The following is a 20,164-nucleotide window of genomic DNA, read 5'->3' on the forward strand; positions in this document are numbered from 1 at the left end:
ATTCCTTCATGTGTTTCTCCCATTATCAATAGAGCTTCTTCAGATCCTAAACACTTTAATAAAACCTCTTCGGCTGCTCTCTTGTAAAGTTAACCGTCTAATAGACAATAGCCGAGAGCTCTTCTTCGGATATTATAATCGACCCTTGTATTAGGATCCTCCAAATATTTGATTAATAATTTTCTCCAATCTTCCTTCACTTCTATGGGAGCTATAATCGGCTCTCGTATGTGAACCGAAGGTAGCAACTTCCTCTGTATTACTATTGATTCTAACTTCGGCTCTCTATATCCTGAAGCCGATTGAGCTAGTTCATTAGCCATTTCATTTTTTTGTCTGCCCAAATGTTTGAATTCAGTCTCTCCGAATTCACATAGCAACTCTAATGTCTTTCTTAAATAATTTTGTAAATTTAGGTTTCCACATCGGTATTCCCCATTCACTTGTTTGATTACTAATTGTGAATCACCGATGACTTTGATTGATTTTGCTTTCAATTCTTGTAAAATTTTTAGGCCAATTATTAAGGCCTCATATTCGGCTTGATTGTTAGAGCAGCCGAAATCTAGCTCGAAAGCAAATTGGCATGAATACCCTTCAGGAGTTGGATAACTATTCCAGCTCCCGCTGATTCGGCTATTCTTGAGCCGTCAAAATAAAGTGTCCAAGGCTGACAACCGACTAAATTTTGCTTCGGTTCTTCTAATTCCACACATGGATGATCAGCCAAGAAATCAGCTATCGCTTGTCCTTTAACGGCTTTAGCCGGAATATAATTAAGGGAGAATTCAGACAAAGCCAACATCCATTTTCCAAGCCGACCTCTTAATACAGGTTTAGCCAACATATACTTTACCAGGTCGGTTTTGCATATTACCGACACCTCAGTCGGTAAAATATAGTATCTTAGCTTTGTGCATGAATAGTACAAAGCCAAACATAATTTTTCAATAGCCGAATATCGTTTCTCAGTATCTAGAAAATATCGGCTTAAATAATAAATGGCTTGTTCTTCTTTTTCTTCATTTTTTTGGGCTAACAAACATCCCAAATTCTCCTCTGCAGCTGATATATACAACTTCATCGGCTGATGTAGCTTTGGAGGTACCAGTACCGGCGGATTCGATAAATATCTTTTTATATTCTCAAACGCCTCTTGCTGTTCCTCCGTCCAAATAAATTCTTTTTTGTCTTTAAGCCGAAATAATGGAGTAAAGAACCCAATTTTTCCGGCTAAGTTTGATATGAACCGCCGAAGATAATTAATCTTTCCCAACAAACTTTGTAATTCTTTTTTGCTTTTTGGCGGCAGTAATTCTAATATTGCTTTCGGCTTGTTTTTATCAATTTCGATCCCTTTTTTATGCACTAGAAATTCTAAAAAATTTCCTACTGAAACTCTAAAAGCACATTTCAAAGGGTTCATTTTCAAATTATATTTCCTCATTCTTTCAAAGGCGAGCTTTAAATCAATCCAATGTTCGGCTTGCGACTTGGATTTTATGACTATGTCGTCAATATATACTTCCAAAATTTTGCATATTAAATTATGGAAAATAAAATTCATTGCTCTTTGGTAAGTAGCTCCAGCATTCTTTAAGCCGAACGGCATAACAACCCATTCAAAGGTTCCAATCGAACCAGGGCACCTAAAGCCGTTTTAGCCATATCTTCCTTAGCAATATAAATTTGATTATTACCAGCATGTCCATCCATAAAGGACAGGACCTCGTTACCGGAAGCCGAATCTACTAACATATCGGCTATTGGCATGGGGTACTCATCTTTTGGTGTGGCTAAATTTAAGTTTCTGAAATCAATGCAAATTCTAAGTTTACCATTCTTTTTTCGTACTGGAACTATGTTAGACACCCAATCAACATAATGGGCCGCTCTAGTAAATCCGGCCTTCAAAAGATTTTCTATTTCATTCTTAATTTGGAGTACAATACTCGGCTCAAACCTACAAGCCGGTTGTTTAAAAGGCTTAAACCCTTTTTTAATGGGCAGCCTATGCTCTACAATTTCTCGGCTTAACCCAGGCATTTCTTCATAGCTCCAGGCGAAGCAGTCCTTGTACTCCTTCAATAGTTCTTTCAGCTTCTTCTGTTGTCGAGCCGAAAGCTTTGCGCTTATATACGTCGGTCTCTTATCTTCGTTGGATCCCAAATTTACTTCGAGCAGTAGGTCTTGGGTCTCCAACTTTTTCTCACCGACTTTAATAGGCGACTCTTCTAGATACAATTCTTCTGCTTGCATATTCATTTCGCCTGACTTGTCGGTCTTGGTGACCGACTTCATTTGATTTTCTTTTTCGGTCCTGTAAACTGAATCTATTATCACCTCGTCGGCTTTACTAGCCGAGTCACCAAGTGTTAACACATCGGCTGTGGTAGCCGAATCTTCCTTATAGCCGATCTTGTTGATCGGCTTTTCCTGTCGAGGCTCTTGACAAGCCTCTATTCTCGATTTTTCGTACTCCATTTTAACCACTTTAGTGGCTCATCGGCTGCCACCAAAGCCCCTTATTCTCCAGTAAAGATCAACTGGACTCCTTCTTCTGTAACTCTCACGAAGGAAATTTGATCTAGATCCGCATCGGCCCAATTGATATGGCCGACTTCCTCGTTGTTGATGTCCACCATTTGGGGCCGTCCTTCGGCCCGGATTTCTTCGACTTTATCTCCGATCCACTGGAATAGTTTCCCGTGGAGTGTAGAAGGCACGCACTCGTTTGCATGAATCCAATCACGCCCGAGTTGTAGGTTATATTGACCATCTGCATCAACCACAAAAAATGCCGTTCGTAAAGTTTTAGAACCTACCGTGATTTCGATCGTAAGGACTCCTTGAGCTTGCTGACCGCTCCCGGTAAAGTCGGTCATGATCGTGTCCGTGGGTTTCAACTCATCTTCGTCTTTGCCCAACTTCTTGAAGAATGCAGTGGGCATGACATTAACCATAGCTCCGCCATCTATCATTACTCGGCCCACCGGCCGACCTTCAATTAAGGCCCGAATAAAAAGAGGCCTCACGAATCTTGTTTGCATGGCCGATGGCTTCTCGAAAACCACCATATCGGCCGGTTTGGCGTCTTCCAATTGCAACTGGGCTACTTTGAGCCCATCTTCCTCCTCTTCTGTGAACTCCTCATACTCAATAAGCTCTGCCTTAAAGGATTGAGGCAAAGCATATACCATATTCACCTCAGCCGGCGACTCTTCGGCTGATTTTCCTTTAGTTCTTTGTTTCTTTTCCTCCGACTCCTTCACCGTCTCGGCTGAAGAGTCACTCTCCATCCGGATCTCCCTTTCTTTAGGAGGCCATCTTTCTCTCTTGATCATTATTTCGAGGGAAGCTATTTTGTCTTCTAATTCCCTCCTGCTCATTTTTTCTTCTTACTCAGCCTCGGTTGGCCGTTCTATTCTTAACTTCATTCGAAGGGCAGGCGATGAGCCGCCTGCCTCATGGTCATTTCTCATTGGGCGAAAAGAATGTGATTGTTCATCGGGACGCCTCCAAACATTGAGCCTTATCCCTTTCGCTTCTTCATAGTGTTGTCTTGTCTCGGCTTGCATCCTCTGCTGCCGACGCTTGTGAGTTTTTGTCAACATCGGCCCCTGCCATTTGGCCGATAGTTTAACCTCAACTTCGTGCCATTCATCCACTGGCATGTTTGCCGGTACCTTTACTGTCCTTAGATGATTTTTTAAAATTTCTCTCCTCTCCCAAGGTCTCGGCCAAGGCTGAATGCCTAACTCGTTAACTAATCTTCGACCGAGGAATTCTATGTCTCCCTCGGTCATTCCCTCGAATTCCGGTTTTGGTCTCGGCCTTGTTTGATGCTGTCAATGTGGCCGATATCCAGGAATCCTTGGCTTGGTGCCGAAAGGTCTACCCTGGTAGTCCCATCAGCCTTGACGCTCGTCACGCCTATTGTTGTAGTAATCATGCAGAATCTTCTGCATTAACATGTCTTGTTTGCGTTGAACCGATTTCACTTCCGGTTCAGTGTCATTGGAGGCTGCGTCCGAGCCTTCTTCTTCTTGGTCTTCACCATCAGGAATGTCATCCCAATCATCAGGGAACGCCATCAACTCATTCCATTCGTTCCCTCTTTTCTTGGCATTCACAATGGCTTTCCAGTCTTTTTTCATCATTTCGGCCTTGCACCTGATGCAAAGCCGAAGATGCTTTTTGGCATGGGCCACGTTGTCAGCAGTCTCCTTGTCCAAAATCTCTTTTCCCTTAACATTCGCCATGTTAACCTGAAACATAAACGAACTTCTGTTAATTACTTTCTTTTCATTTTCCTGGTCGGCTAATATGAGCCGACCCTCGTCTATTTCTTCTTGGATCTGCCTTTTCGCAGTTGCTTTTCCTTTCCCTTTCATGCTCACGGCGTTGACCTGTGATGGAAAAGGATTCTTATCAATTTTCATATCCTTATTTTCTTGGTCGGCAAAGATAAGCCGACCCTCATTTATCTCTTTTTGAATTTGCCTCTTGAAGGCAGTACATTCACTAGTTTTATGGCTTCATGAATGGTGCCATTTGTAACATCTTCTGTGTTTTAGTTCTTCTACAGGAGGTATAATTTGACTCTCCTGTAGTTTAATTCGTCCGTCCCTTAGCAACCGATCAAAAATCAAATCGGTTTTTGCTATATCAAACAAATAACTAAAAACAGACACATGTGCTTTCGCCTCTCTTGACTTGGCAGGCCTTAACAAAGTACATTTGTATGGTTGGTTGTTTCTCACCATTTCGGCAGCACAAATTTCGGCTTCATTAACCGAATCCTCATTTTCCTCAGACGAATTCGGCTCTTCATGAGCCGAAGACTCTTCAAGGAAAGAGATGTTTTTCTCCTTTTTTTTATTCCAATCTTTGTTTCGGCTCCATCTGGGCCGATCCTCATTATTACCTTTTCGAAATTGCTCGTACTGAGCAACCCGAACTCCTAAATCAAAAAGATTTGGAAAGAATTTATCCTCAAAATGATCTTTAATTTTGAAATGCATGCCGTTGAATGCCATTTTGGCAAATTCCGATTTCGGCATTCTTACAAAACAACGGCTTCGAGCCGTCTTGAATCGATTTAAATATTCATCAACCGATTCTCCCGTTCTTTGTTTGAATTGAGCCAAATCCGCTACTGATAGTTCTGGCTCAGTTCTATAAAACTGTTCATAAAATTTACCTTCTAACTCATCCCAATCTCGGACAGAGTTAGCAGGTAAACTCGTGTACCAAGTAAAAGCTGTCTTAGTCAATGAGGTATTAAATAACCTCAACTTTAAAAGTGAATTTGCTGTGGCCTCACGACACTGAGCTGTAAACCGCGCGACGTGCTTGACCGTATTCTCGGTCTCGTAGTCGGAAAACTTATCAAACTTCGGCATCTTCCAATTTGCCGGATATGGGTGTTCTATATCTATATTTGCAGGATATGGTGACCTGAATACGGGCCGCATTGCCGGCCTTGCGCCTACTCCGAAAGTATTCCCGATGGCTTCTTCTATTTGTGCATAAATTTCGTTATTAATCCCTTGTAAAGGGGGTTGCGCTGGTGCTGGGTTCGGTGGGAGTGGAACTCCAATGTTTTGTACTACGGGATTAACCCCTTGTATATTTGGAGCTTGCCCCCTAGCCCTTACATTCTTAGGCTGGTACACTGCTTCTGGAGGGGGTGGAGGTAAACCCCAAGCCATTTCTGGTTGTTGATCGGCATTACCGACAGCCGGTCTATAAGCCGCTTGATATAGTGTCCCCTGGTATTGGGGCTGACCAATTATTGGTGTTACTGGATTTTGTAACACCGGTGTCATCACAGGCGCTTGTAGGCCTGCTATCGGCTGTTCATTTTGAGCTAACAACTGCCCTATTCGGGCGATATTCTCATTAGAGGCAGTAATTGCGGCCAAGACGGTATCCAGTCGTGCGGTACTCGCATGACTATTTTGGTCCAAAGTTTGTAGGACCCGAGTCATTTGTCTAAGTGCCTGGGTTAAACTAGGCTCCGGTTGGCCAGATTGACCACTGGTTTCACCCTCAGCGGGTAAAACTGCTTGGCGCTCGGCCACATTTTCTGAATTACTGGGCTGCTCACTCCCAGAATTTCTAGGGATAGCCCTATTACGTAGATTCATGGCGCTATCATCAGCCATACTATATATATATATATAATGCAAATTTACCTTATGTTGGTGTCCTACCGGGCGTGCCAAAAATTTGTAATTCCCCGACCTTTGAACCGGTCAAAGTTCTTTCTCGGGACGCGCGTCGGGATGGAAACGGCTGCGAAGGATGACCCTCGAAGTATGCGCCCTTCGATAGATCAAGCGATTAGGCTGACGAGGGATCGGGTCAGCCGGGTCCAAAACCTTTATAAGCGAAATCGGTTCGGCTGGGATGAGCCGAATACTTGAAACAAGCTGGAAAGTGGGCAGAGAGAAGAGCCGAATGGCTAGGGCAACTTGAGATCTGATCGGCCTGAAGAGCCGAAAATGACTTTCTATTAAATAGAACCGGAAAAAGTACAGAGAGATAGGTTTTTAGTCTACAATGGAGTGATGCCCGAGGAGCAGACAGACTCCGGGCTGCTAAGTTATAGGAACTACTCCTAGGAAAAACCAAGTAAATGCGAGAAAGAAAGATGCAAGAAAAATAAAGGTGGTATTTTGTGCGCAGGGGCGAAGATCCTTTTTTTTTGGGGTATTATTACCCTATTTATAGATAGCCCCCTTTGATCAGTTATTTCATAATCGGCCATTATCTCCTCATATTCCGGACCACTTCTAGCCGATTGGAACCGCATGTAACTGCTTGCGGTTGCCGTAACTTCCTTCAATTGGCGTGACACCCTCTTCCGGTACTCCCGATGCACGACCCAAAAGACGCTTTTGAAGGGAATATTCGCACCTAAATCCGATTCTTGCTTAATCGGCTCAACACATATGTTGATAAATAATATAGAGATTGGCGAGAAAAAAATAGTTTAGTGATATTTAAAAGATAGTACAAGATGCAAAAAAGAAAAATAAATCTGAAATACAGTATATAGATTGATAAAATATGATAATAAAGTGGTGTCTATGAAAAAAATTAGTACAGTGGAGCAAGTGAAAAAAAATCAACAAAGGATAGTATAGTAGAGTGTAATTAGCCGATAAAGAAAAATACCTACTTGTACACCTAATGTAGGGATGGACATTTTACATCTCTTAATCTAAAAATTTAGAAAGCTCTGGGTGCTTATAAAGGAAAATGTTGATAAGATTAGTGGAGTGATTATAGCTATAGAAAGTATGGAATGTAAGATATATATCTAGGCTTTGAGTGTATAGGTAGCATTGCTCAAAAAATAAAGGTTGAATTGTATTATCGGTCCTCAAACTATAAGAAGCGTGGCACTTTGGTCCTCAGACCTTAATTTTGTTGTAAATTTTGACTTAAATTTCTAGATTCTTATAATCAATTCTCACGGTGCAATTTAGTTAATTAAATGGTAATATATTATTGAATATTATTGATGTGATAGTAAGATAACAATATTACGATTGATAATGTAGAAATAATTAAAACTCCACACTACTGCCATACAATTATACATCATTACTCAACCGATAAAATTATACTATAGGACTTAAACTAGAACTATACAGAAAATTTGAATAAGAAATTACTATAAATTAAAGTTTGAAGACATAGACCTCATGTGGATTGCAGTTTGAGGACGGATGTGCAATCTAGCCAAAACTATGAAGTTTTCCTTAAATACTTTACCAAAATGACCGTCCATATCTACCACCAGCCACATAAACGAACGGCTCAGATGCTCCTATATGCTCTCTCATAGAAAATCTCGCTTTCCGCTGCCGCAATTTACGAGTCTCGCAAGCCTCATCACAGTGCCGTCCGTCGGCCGCCCCCCAGCCCCAAAATCCCAATCTCCGAAGCGATCTCTCTTTCTCCTGCCTCGCATGTTAATATGTTATCCAAAGCCGAACAATAATTTTATAGTTTCCTACTACTAATTTTCAAATAATATCCCCCTCAGGCCACGGCCTTCCCCTCCCTCCTTTCTTTTCAAATCGATTGCTTCCCTGCGTAATACCCCGCTCAAAAACGCCACGCAATGGCCTTTCACGTCGCTTGCCCGATCACTTGGTCGGTTACCTACTACTTCCTCCTTTCTCTTCTCCTCCCCCCTCCCTTCCTCCCCACTCCCACCGCCCCTCTCTCTCTCTCTCTGTGTGCGCGCGCGCGTGTATTTCTCTGATCGTTTCTGTTTCTGCAGTCGGCGCATCTGCGATTGTGAACTGGGCTTCCCGGGGGCCGTCCGGAGCGCGCGGGAGAGGATCGGGTTCTTAGAAGAGATCTCGTTGGTCGAGGAGTTCCTGCGGGACCCATGGATTCTCAGGAAGCCTGCCGGGCCGGCCACCGTTCAGGTCGCCGTCCCCAAGGTCGTGCCGCCGCCGCCGTCCCTTCAGGCCGACGATGGCGGCGGCGGCGGAACAGGCGTCGGCAGTGATGGTGATGGTGGCGGCAGCGGCGGCGCTGGGGGTGGAGGCGGTGGAGGGGAGGAGAGCGCCTGGGCAGCATCCGTGCGGGCTCGGCGGGCCGAGCTGCAGCGGCAGGCGGCAGCAGCCTCGGTGGCCGCCGAGGATTACGTGCGGAGGTTGGAGGCTGGCGGCGCCCCCGCGGTAAGCCCTTCTCGTTCTTCTTGTTCCTTGGAGGTTGTTGGTTCAGAAGGAGGAGAAAACTGCTGTCTTGAGATGATCACCAAGAGCACTTTAGCTCTTCTTGTTATCTCACCCTGTCTGTGTTCCTAGATGCTGAATTCATGCGTCATTAAGGTTATAATGAGCTTGTCAAGTTGAAGCTTCTTGATCTCTTTCCCTTCTTGGCTGCTTACCTTTGTTTCGCATGTCTGCGGTAGCGATCTAAAAATTTTTCTGGCGAGCTTTGTATTAGTATAAGAAAAGATTTCATACTGCTGAAGTTATCTGTAGATCTAGCAAGCATTTCGGACGCGGACTCATATTGAGACGTCTTACAGAATTTACAGTTGTGAACAAGCATGCTGTTTTCTTGATTCTTTGACACATCATTGTTCCCTTGTGGGCAATTTCATGTCTTTCCCAGAGTGATCCCACGATTTAAGGCTTTTTCATTGTCGAATACAGACTAGAGTGCATCCATTGCCTGCGTGTTTCTATAAAAGTTTTTGTTTCTTCGAAAGACCGCTTCCAGCTTCAGAAGGAATTGTTACCCTATTTTCTTTTAGTCAATTCTCTGCAACATATTTTCTAATGGTGCTGCCCTGTTACTAATTATTTCTTGTTTCATATTCTGTAATAACTCCTTTCATCCAAATGTCCTGTTTTAGGGGTCCTCACAACTGGCAAGGGTTCATGTTGTTCAGCAATCTAACTCCTTTCATCCAAATCAACGGATGTTTTAGGCGTCTTTACAACTAGCACTTACTCGTGTTGATCAGCAGTCTAACTCCTTTCATCCAAATCAATTGAAATTTTAGGTGTCTTGACAACTGGCACATACTCATGTTGACCAGCAGTCAGCAATGTGCGCATCTCATGGTGCCACGTCAATATACGGTTATGCCCTTAGTGCTGCTGACGCAGTAACTCGGTGCTTACACATTTTGGCACAAGCTTTTTAATTCTTTTTCTGGCAACGCTGCGGCCTAACAGTTCTTACAATGTGCTTTTATCAAAACATTCCTACTCTTTAGGTGTAATTGCTTGCTTGCTTCAAAGACTTTCACAGCAACAGTACAACATTATATTAAACTGAGGATTAAGATTTGGGTATATGGAATTCCTTGCAAATAATCACTTTATTTGATTGTGATCTTTATTGCAAAGCATGCATGATACCTATAGCTAAAACAAAAGTACCTATCCTTGTTTTTCATGTCATCAAATTCGTATTAATATTTTTAGAATGTGTGTGAAATAAGAGTTACAAATTGGGAATTTCAATTTTTGTCCAAACTAACCTTTCATTTTTTTGAATTCAGATTGTATAAATGCATAAATATTAGAGTAAGGAATTTAAAAAACATCTTTGAGTTTATTTCTGTTGGAAAATTTGTAAAGGGTGCTTTCGAACTGTTCACTGTGCCAATGACATATTGAGACGGTACGGGTTGGTCAGTACGGTCGGAGTTGCCTGTGTTGACTTGCACTTAAGGGCCTATTTGTTTGCATGGAAGTGAGGTGGAAGTGGGAAGGGGAAGTAATTTTCGGTGAAAACAGACCACTTCCGTTGTTTGGTTCACCGTAATTTTATTACGCCCGAAAGTCTAGTTCACCCAAAATAATGAAATTGACTTCCTCCTTCCATAGAGCGAAGTCAATTTCAGTGAGGTGAAAAGAGGTAAGAGTGGGTATTAATGTGTTAGGGTTACCCTCTTCTCTACCCTTTTCTCTCCCGAGTCCCAGACCCAACTCCAAATATATTCAATTGTGGAAGTAATTAAATTTTTTATTTTGATTGTATGTCTAAAATATGATCAAATTTGGTTAGGTAAGTTTTAATATATTTTTTGTTTAATTTGTATATTTAGAAAATGATGAAAAATGAATTTGTTAAATGTTAATAGTTTTTTAACTTTAGAATTTTATTTGTTGTATTATTATAATTTATATGCAAACAAATAATCAAATTTTTTAAAATTTTATTTTATAATCATACATATATATAATTATATACATATATAATTATATTAATTTTTATTTATTATACTTTATTATTCACTAAGTTACAAAATAACAATGATATCACTTCGGAGGTAAGTATACCGGGAGTGAAGAGCTACACTTTTTACGTCATCTACTTCCAACCAAACAAACAACAGAACTCTCAGAACTGCACTTCCACAGTTAGAAACAAACAGCGAAAGTGAATTAATTTTCACCCCAACTCCACTTCAACCCAAAGTCCACTTCCATCCCAAGTCTACTTACGTTGAAACAAACATGCCCTAATTGTAGAAATCAAAATCTCTCTTGAGGGGAACAACTTCTGCGGATGTGTTTTCCTCCTACTCCAACTTGTTGATATATAAAGATATGTTAAATCAGTTTTGGCTGTTGTTTGCCTTTACATGCCAGATACGAACAAATATGGTATGCCTGACCTTTTAAGGAAAAACATTTGATTGATTTGTATGAAACAATAAATGGTAGATTGTTAGCCCAAAAAAATAGATTTGCAAGATCAAAATCTTTGGTAGGCTGTATGTATAGGAAATTGACATCTGCAATCTTCATGGCTGTTTTGGTGAGCATAGGGAAAATGGTTAATGAAAAATGTCCCTTTGCATTTACCTCCCACCGGAAACAATGCACTAGTCTTCTACATCATCTTCTTCTAAATGCCACTTTTTTAATTGTAACTGTTTAAACAAGAAGTTTGTCTGCAACAGCTAAACTTCCTGTTTTACCTGCAAATGATATCTGTTGAGACATAGTGGAACTGCTGAAATATTGCTTAAATAGGATCCCCTAAAATGGAAATATCATTTATGATAGCATATAATGCTTGACTCCTTGCTGTAGAAAATTATACTAAAAAACCCCCTATGTTGTCGTCCACAACATATGATCATATTTGCATAAAAAATATCTAGCTTGACAGTTTGTGAAAACTACGGATTCGTGAATGGTTGAAGTTATTGAATAGTATGAGCATTAATGTGTTTGATTTGGCTTCCATTTCCAATTTTGTCTAGGCCAGTATTGCACCTTCTATGCATCTTGTGAAATTAATTTCGTTGAAAAAACAGAACTTTTGGTGCATTTCACTAGAATGGAGTTGCTTCTAGTGTTGGGGAATGCAAACTACATATTCACCTCTTGAGATTTGTGTGTTTTTTCATTATCTAATCTTAATGAAATAATATGACAACACAGGCTTTGGTTGTTGGGAGGAAAAGTATGAAGATATAGACTTGTTTTTATGGGAGAAAATTGTGGATTTAATTAGGATTATCTTCCTTTGACTAATATGTGCCAGATTATTATTTATCAACGACATTCTCGAATACCTTTGATATTTCGCCATAATCTAGATCAACTTTAGTGGGCTAAAACATGCTGTTCATCTGATTTATTTGTAAAATATTAGTGACACATTGAAAACTTGTACGTCAACTAAGGGGGCTTTTGAATTGGTGTAATTGTAGTTCGGTTGAAAATTAAGTTTCTTGAGAGTAAAAATACTAGTCTTGCAATCAACTAGCATAATGCTGGAAAGAATTACTGTCTATTCGCATGCTAGATTTAGGTATTTTTACAAAAGATGACTTCGGGTTATTTCAAAGGTGTTTTGAGATTTTTAGCCCATGTCGACCTACCGAATATTCTTGGTGTCTTCATGATGGATGGCAAGTTTAATGAGTAGAACTAAACTTGACTTACGGCTGGATTGCATTTCATCAATCCAAATGGCCCCTGAGAGTTTTTCTCCTTCTTTGCTATCGAATGGCATCTTAAGCATATAATATCTTCTAGATTGTTCATTCATTAGTTTTGAGCTCGTGTTTACTTTTCTAGCTAGCAGGAGATATATCATAGTCAATTTATTAGTATTTCGTCAACTTACAGACCTTACACTTGAAAACCTTCTATCAAAAATCATATTGGATGATTGAAAAGATATGATAGTTGAAGTTCTTCGTCTTGGAAAAGTTTTCAAGTTAAACAAATTACTTTTGTATTTACTTAACACTTTCATAATATGGATGTAGCCTCTTTTAAAAGGGATTGAAGTTGCTTTTGATATCAGGAAGTCTCAGGAGAAGAACTTAATAATCTTGGCACAGAAGATCAAGCTTTTTCCACAGTCAAAGTTATTTGTCGTATATGTTTCTCTGGTGAAAATGAGGGCAGCAATAGAGCTTTGAAAATGCTGCCATGCAGACTTTGCAGCAAGAAGTACCATAGGAGCTGCTTGAAAGTTTGGGCTGAATACAGAGGTTATTCCAATTCATGATTTATTTCAAAGAATATATGTGAATCCTTCTACCTTAAGGTGCTGTATTTGCAGATTTATTTCATTGGAGTTCATGGTCGTGCCCCTCTTGCCGTATTTGTGAGGTTGGTTTTCTGCTACCTTCCAGTGAGCATGTCTTTTTTACAAATTAAAAAAAGGTACTTGCTTGTGCTTTAGTGAGTTTGCATAAGAATGAGTTGGCTACTCCTATTGAGATATAAGCCCAAATGGCTGAAATATTCTTATTTTCTATGGTGATGCTTTAGCCTTTTTGAGTTCTTTTTTCCTACATGCTATACTAGTACTTATAAGTGGAGTGGTCCTTGAGAATTGCCCTACTTGTTGAGACTTATTTGGACAATGAGTTTTGTTTTGGTAAGTTATCTTTGTCAAATTTATGTCAAGGTAGACGACTAGATGTCTATTTGTACTCGTTCTTGAGCGTTAGAACCTTTGGAACAATAAAGAGGTTGCTTTATGCCCGGGTCCCAGTGGAAGCCTACCCGCCGTGTGCACAAGGCGCCCCCGGTGTACACAAGGCGTCTACAACAACAATGCGGAGAAAGGAATATACACATCCTAAATTAGGTAATCAGAGCATAATAACGTAACAACAAGAATTAAGACAATATAACTACCAATAATTCATCACAAGATATATTAGAAGTTATACATAAAAAGGTACATCTCATGATTACAAGGTGGTCTCTATACAAAAATACCCCTTTCACTTCTAAAACCTAAGCACCCGTTTGGTTCGGGGTTAAGAGGTGGAATAACCCCTTAACCCCAAAGTTATTCCCAAACACCTAATTTGGGGGGTGGGGGTAGCTAACCCCACCCCATCCCACCCCACTACTCCAACTAAACAAAATACTATTTTACCCACTATCCTTCTTATCCCACATATTCCAACCAAACACTATTTTACCTATATCTGGACTAAACCCAATTCTCAACCAAACACAAAATTACTCTAACCCCACCTTAACCCTGAACTTAACTCTATCCCTGGAATAACAAGTTTTTACTTAACCCCGAACCAAACGGTGGTAAAAAAAGGTGTCTTGGTCCACCTATGGCAACACCGGGTGGCTCTAGCTAGTTGCTAATCCCTTGCCACGATCTCTAGCCTTACCCGCTGTGGAAGGCTCTGAAATAAAAACAAACAACTAATGGGGGTGAGAACTATTAGTTCCCAGTGGGTAAGCCGCTGGGAGTAGTGAAATACACCACTAGGTCAATAGAGGCAAATATAGTAAATAACTAAATGAGAATCACTACAATTGTTGAAATTGAAATGTTCTAATACTATCATGCTTCTATGCAACAATGCCACAATGGCACAATGCCAACTAACATGAAGGTAGTTCAACCACTATCATATGTACAAGTATGCAAGAGTTCACATATATGTCTATCTTCATGAATGCATCAAATTGTGATGTAAAATGTCATATTTAGTTAACTTATATTGAATCATCAGGGACTTACATGAGATAACGTCCCGGCTTGTGCCGTGCGTGCCTAATGGCCCCGTGGTAGTCAATATTCCTCCTCTAGAAATGAGCCTCTCCTACGGCATCCCATTTGGGTATCCAATCCCGCACGGGCGAGCATATTGTTGCAACGGCTAAACTCCGGAGTGCCGGCATGTAGGGAGCGACCCTCACAAGTATGTGCGAATGAGCACAAGGGTAAGCAAGCGTGGTCAAATGCGTATAGAACCTTATTCATTATGTCTAAAATATGGAATTCTAACTAATGATCTAGCGGTCAAATACATTGCCATAATGTCATACCTTGTCATTCTACTTGGTTTAGCACAATACACTTAATCATTACAACATATCTCTAACATGCAAGGAATCATGTTTCATCTTAACTATAGGAAGTATGCAGGAATCATCTTAACTATAGTAAGTATGCAGGAATTGCCATTCAAGTTCCAACAAGTAACCTGCTTCACTAATCATGTGTGGTTACAATGTGTAACATCTCAACAATAATATGCACGAGGGCAATTTAACCATGCTATTGATTGCATCATATATCTTTACATGCATGCTTTTTAATTTTACCATGAATGCCTCTACTACATAGAGGGTATAATTCTACATACAAGATGTAACCAAATTATATGCTCAAAATTCAATGTTATCTTGAATTGCATGCTATACTATCTAATAAGCTCAATAAAGAGATAGGAGACATAGGAGAGTTCACCAATGTCGGTGAGGTCAAACCCATCGGATAGCTGCAAAAGCTCGATCATTTCTCAAATAAAGGTGCTCCCTAGACTTCTTGCACCCTAAGAAAAATTTTCAAAGAGTTACAAACTTCTAAAAAGCTCATCATGAAATTCACCAAAATTCAAAGTGAAAATAGATGAAAATTATCTTGAATCAAGAAAGACTTGTTCAAACTCCAAACCAAAGCAATGGGGCTTCAAATCCAACCAAAAAGAGTGTTCTACACCTATCAATTTCACCTCAAAAGCCCACATTTGGAAAACCCTAGAATAAATCTTAGTTTCTACCAAACTAGATTTTCTACAAAAATCTCCACAAATCTCACAAAAAGAGGATGGAGAAAGGCTACTAACCTTGATCAAGCTTCAATCCTACCGTTAGAAGAATAACGTTGAAGTCTAAAGCTTCGAAAACACTCTCCTCGAGTCCAAGCTTCTTCCCCAAGCTCTAGGTGCAAGCTTCCATGGAAAAGATGAAAAGAAGATGAAGAAAATCTAAGGATTAGATGAAGTTGGAGGAAGAAATCCAAAGAAAGAGGAGGGAACTCACCTCTTTCTCCTCTCTCTTGCTACAGCCACAAAGGGCCAAAAGAGAGGAGGGAAGGGATATTTTATTTGTGGTAACAATATCCCCAAAGGCCCCCAAAACTCAGAAATTACAACATGAAAGAAACAGTTTCTGTACTATTGACTACTAGTACGCGAATTGGAGTACTGGTACACAACTCAACCGTTTCGGTACCCAAACTCAGTCCTGCAAAACCCAAACACTGGATTTCTCAGACTTCTACTGAGTTCCGGTACCCATGCGTATCAGTACCGGTACAAGTCTTATCAGTATTGGTACCTAGCCGAGTTCCGCAAAACCTGAGAGCAGTCCAAACCAATATGCAACAGGGTTCCGGTACCCAAACTCGGTACCGGTACGCAATTGCCGAAATTGCAACTTTTGCAGATTTTGGCCTTCGGAGTTTGTTTTCGCGCTACTTAAGCTCCAAAGACGCTCCCAAGCTCTCCAAAATCAGTCAAAATTCTCAGAATAGTATAGAATACTATTTCTCTCACTAGAACCTCGCAATTGCTGAAGTTCAGTGTGCGACATGCTATATATTCAAATGCGTGTAGTGTGATTTGAATCGTTAGCCTTTTTGCATGTGGGGGTATGGTTATTACAGTAGGGCATAAATATGTCGTTTCCTTTGGGCCTCGCAAAAAAATGATCAAAATCAAACTTGTATTGAGTGGCCCAAACATTAGAAAAATGGAATTGGCTAGAGGGCAACTAGCCTGAAATGAACTGAATAATTCCATATAGTTTTGTTTTGTCTTAGCACCTCTACTACTAGGACAACCATAAGTTCACTTCTTTACAAGTGCAAACAAATAGAATCTCGTGTCATAGTGGTATAGACTCTATACTCTTTAGAAGTAGTTGTAGGTTGGAAACATGCTACAAAGTTTCAGGTATTATTTCACCCTAAACATTGTTTTACAGGTTAAAAATTTAAAGATGTATTTAATTAGCTTTGGCTAGATCCCGATCTATTTATCAAAACAAAAATTTTGTAAAATTAATTAGTTTTGGCTAACAAGACAGGAGGATGAGTCAGATATTCAAAATTTCGAACAAAGCTAATATTAAACCAGTGTTTGGTTTTTCATTCTTTGGTTTATAATGCCTTGAATACTTAGGCTTTCCTTGTTTTAGGGATCTTTCTTTTGTTTCCTTTGCACCTCTTGATTAAAGCTGTCCAAAATATCCGATATACCATACCCAATCCGGACACTACTCGGACCCGATAAAAAATGGACAGTATACGGATAAAAAAAACAATCCATTAAAATTTCGGGTATAGGTCCGGATACGTTATACCCATACCCGACTAGGACCTGACCCGAACTCGACCTTTTAATGGGTAGGGTCCGGAAGAGTTTCCAAATTCGGACTCGAAACCGAACTCGGGTCTGGACCTGGTGAAATACCTGATAGTACATAAAAAAAATTGAAGTTGAGGGATTAATTTCTGTAGGACTTATATATGAAGGGTCTTCGTTTATTTTCATCCTAGTGAAAACCTTAGTCGCGCTGTTTACTCATTTTTTTATTTTTTATTTTACCTCTTTTTTTTAATTCTAGCTGTTTATTGTTTGAATCTTTTTTTGAGCGAATTTTATTGGACTGGGTGCAACTAATTAGAACGCTAGTTTTTTATAGAGAGAAGTTTATAGTTTGTCCATAGGCTGTTTAATAAAGTTTATAAAAAATATATGCATACGCATATTCGTATCCGATCTAGACTCGACCCGTACCTGATTTGTACCCGGTCTTACGGGTAGTCACTACCTAGATCCGTTCAAATAGACCCGATGGGTATATTATTAACTTAAGTACCCAGATCCAAACCCGATTCGAAGTTAAATAGGTAGGGTATATATATATTTTTGGGTTAATTGCATACACGTCCCTGCAAACATGGTGAATTGCAGATATATCCCTGTGTCATGCCTCGGATTTCTAAGCTTCATCGGGCATGCCAACAGACCTGCCGTATACATAGGAATATCCCTTGAATACGAAGCGATAGCTGTACCTGTAATCACAACATAACTACAACCAGTAGTATAGAGCTGCTAAATTGAAATATGAATATATATAAAAACATAAAAGGGTTCTGGTATATACAAAAATCCACGACCCAACTCGCTCCAGCGAGTATAACAACAACATAACAGTATGTACAAAGAAAGCCCCAAAACTATCTCTGTAGGGTACTCCTCTAGCACGACGACCCAACTGGTAAGGATCTAGCTTGCGACTCTCTTCCCACGGTCCTAATCAGCACCAGCAGCAGCCACAGACGACGGCACCGACAGTACGAAACAGTCTACACACAACTGTAAAATGAGCTCATCCCAGCACGAGCGTAAACTCATCCTACACTAGTCTGGGTACCCAGTACGCACTAACAGCGAGGATACCAAAAGAACCACAGCTCCTAAGCTAAATCTGGTAACTTTTCAGAAAATGACAGTGTAGGTTATAACGTGTTTTCTCCTAAGTCAATTCCAAGTTCAACATGTAATAAATATTCCAACAATAAGGCTTCAAATTCAAATTTTACAAAACTATACCAATCAATGAATTCGAGCTACTAAACATGATACTACACATGAAAATCATACATGCTGACACTTTTTAGGACTTAGAAGGAACTCCGACGATTTCGGTAAACATCAACCCACCTCGAGCGCTCGTCCAACGTCGGTTAGAAGTTGATAGGAGGGAACCCACGCGCTCGCCCGACCTCCGACGACGTAACCGAGACATTCACGCACACAAACGGTCCTCCAGAGCAACGTCGGAAACCACCCGAACTCGAGCCGCGACCTCCACAACGTACGGTGCCCACCAGCTAGAGAGAGAGAGGGAAAGGAAAAGAATTCCCTTCTCTGCAGCTCTCTATACACACATGTAGGCTGGGTAAACATAGGGTTGAACGACATATCAAAGGATCAAAATACCCCTTACCAACTCACATTTCCAGCTGGAGTATCGGTACCCAACTTGGATACCGGTACTCGGCCTCTCAACCTGCTGTCTCGCGCATTAGGTATCGGTACTCGACCGATGCAGTACCGGTACTCGGACTCGGTACCGGTACTTGGTAAGTAGGTACCGGTACTCAGCATCAAACACGTGCAAACCCGAGAGCTTCCACTTCTGCAATCTACTGGGGTACCGGTACTCCTCTCCGGTACCGGTACTCAATACTGAAATCCTGCACTTTGCAGATTTCAGTGTCAGAACTCTACTCTCGTGTCGCATTGAGTCCGTTTTGCGTCCATTTCGCGCCAAAACGACTCCGACTTGTTCTAACACTCTCCAAATGTGTCGACAAGCTTTAGATGCTGACATCACCCAGGCGGCTAAACACCAGGGACACTACACCATGCAAAGGTCAACTTTCATAAGTTATCCCTGCAGAAGCCCTAATGTATTCAGATATGTCCCTGCCGTTAGTTTCCGTTAGAGAAATTTCGTTAACCACAGTTAAAATACTTAACCATGGTTAATTAATAAGTGAAATGACAATTTTACCTTCTTCTTCTTCCTCTCCCTCGTCCTCTCCCTCTCCCTTTTCCTCTTCCTCTTCCTCTTCCCTTTTCTTCATCGCTGGCAAGGGAGGAGATGCGGCGGCGGCGGCGGCGGCGAACCCTCTCCCTCCTCCTCTTCCTTTTCTCTTTTCTTCTCTCTCTTCCTCTTCCCCCTTCTTCTTTCTCTCCCTTTTACTCTTACCTTTTCTTCGTCGCCGGCGAACCCGACCCCGACCTCGCCGAAGCGCCGTCGACGCCGACCTCCGCTGCCTCCTCTCTGCCGTATCTTCGGCCCCGACCGTCGTGCGATGCTTCCGCGCTTGGTGTTGCGCCGTCGCCGCAGCCGCCTCCCGCCTCTCCTCCGCTATCGGCGACCTCTCCAATCTCGCCATGAACCCCCTCGCCTCCGAGCTCCTCTGGCCTCCGCCTTCTTCTTCTTCGTATCCTCCTTTTCTCTTCCTTTTTTTCTTTGTCGTCGTCGTCGTCGATGATCCGCCGCCGCCGCCGTCCGCTCCCGCGGCCCGAAGAGGAAGAGAAAGAGGAAGAGAGAGTACTTTTGGAGGGACATATTTGTGTGGGCAAAAATGTCATTTCACGAGCATACTGTTACAAAATTAACAGTTCTCTAACAGATCCTAACCAGAGGGACATCTGAATACGTTAGGACTTTTGCAGGGACATTATGAAAGTTGAGCTTTGCAGGGATATATCTGCAATTCACCATGTTTGCAGGGACGTGTATGCAATTAACCCTTTTTTTTCTATCCATTTCTTTTTAGGGTACGGATATAG

At 41.1% G+C, this 20,164-nt stretch overlaps 1 protein-coding gene across 1 annotated transcript in view; it reads left to right on the forward strand.

Moving 5' to 3' along the window:
- The window catches only part of LOC109715388, a 45,380-nt gene continuing 33,084 nt past the window's right edge, over positions 7,869–20,164 (forward strand). The window contains exons 1-4 of the mRNA XM_020240364.1: positions 7,869–8,172; positions 8,303–8,708; positions 12,820–13,009; positions 13,081–13,130. Of these exons, the coding sequence (XP_020095953.1) occupies positions 8,141–8,172; positions 8,303–8,708; positions 12,820–13,009; positions 13,081–13,130 (678 nt within the window). The 5' untranslated portion in view covers positions 7,869–8,140. The remainder of the gene's footprint in view (positions 8,173–8,302; positions 8,709–12,819; positions 13,010–13,080; positions 13,131–20,164) is intronic.

This window comes from Ananas comosus, linkage group 9 (genome assembly GCF_001540865.1).
Source record: "Ananas comosus cultivar F153 linkage group 9, ASM154086v1, whole genome shotgun sequence".
Lineage (NCBI taxonomy): Eukaryota > Viridiplantae > Streptophyta > Magnoliopsida > Poales > Bromeliaceae > Ananas > Ananas comosus.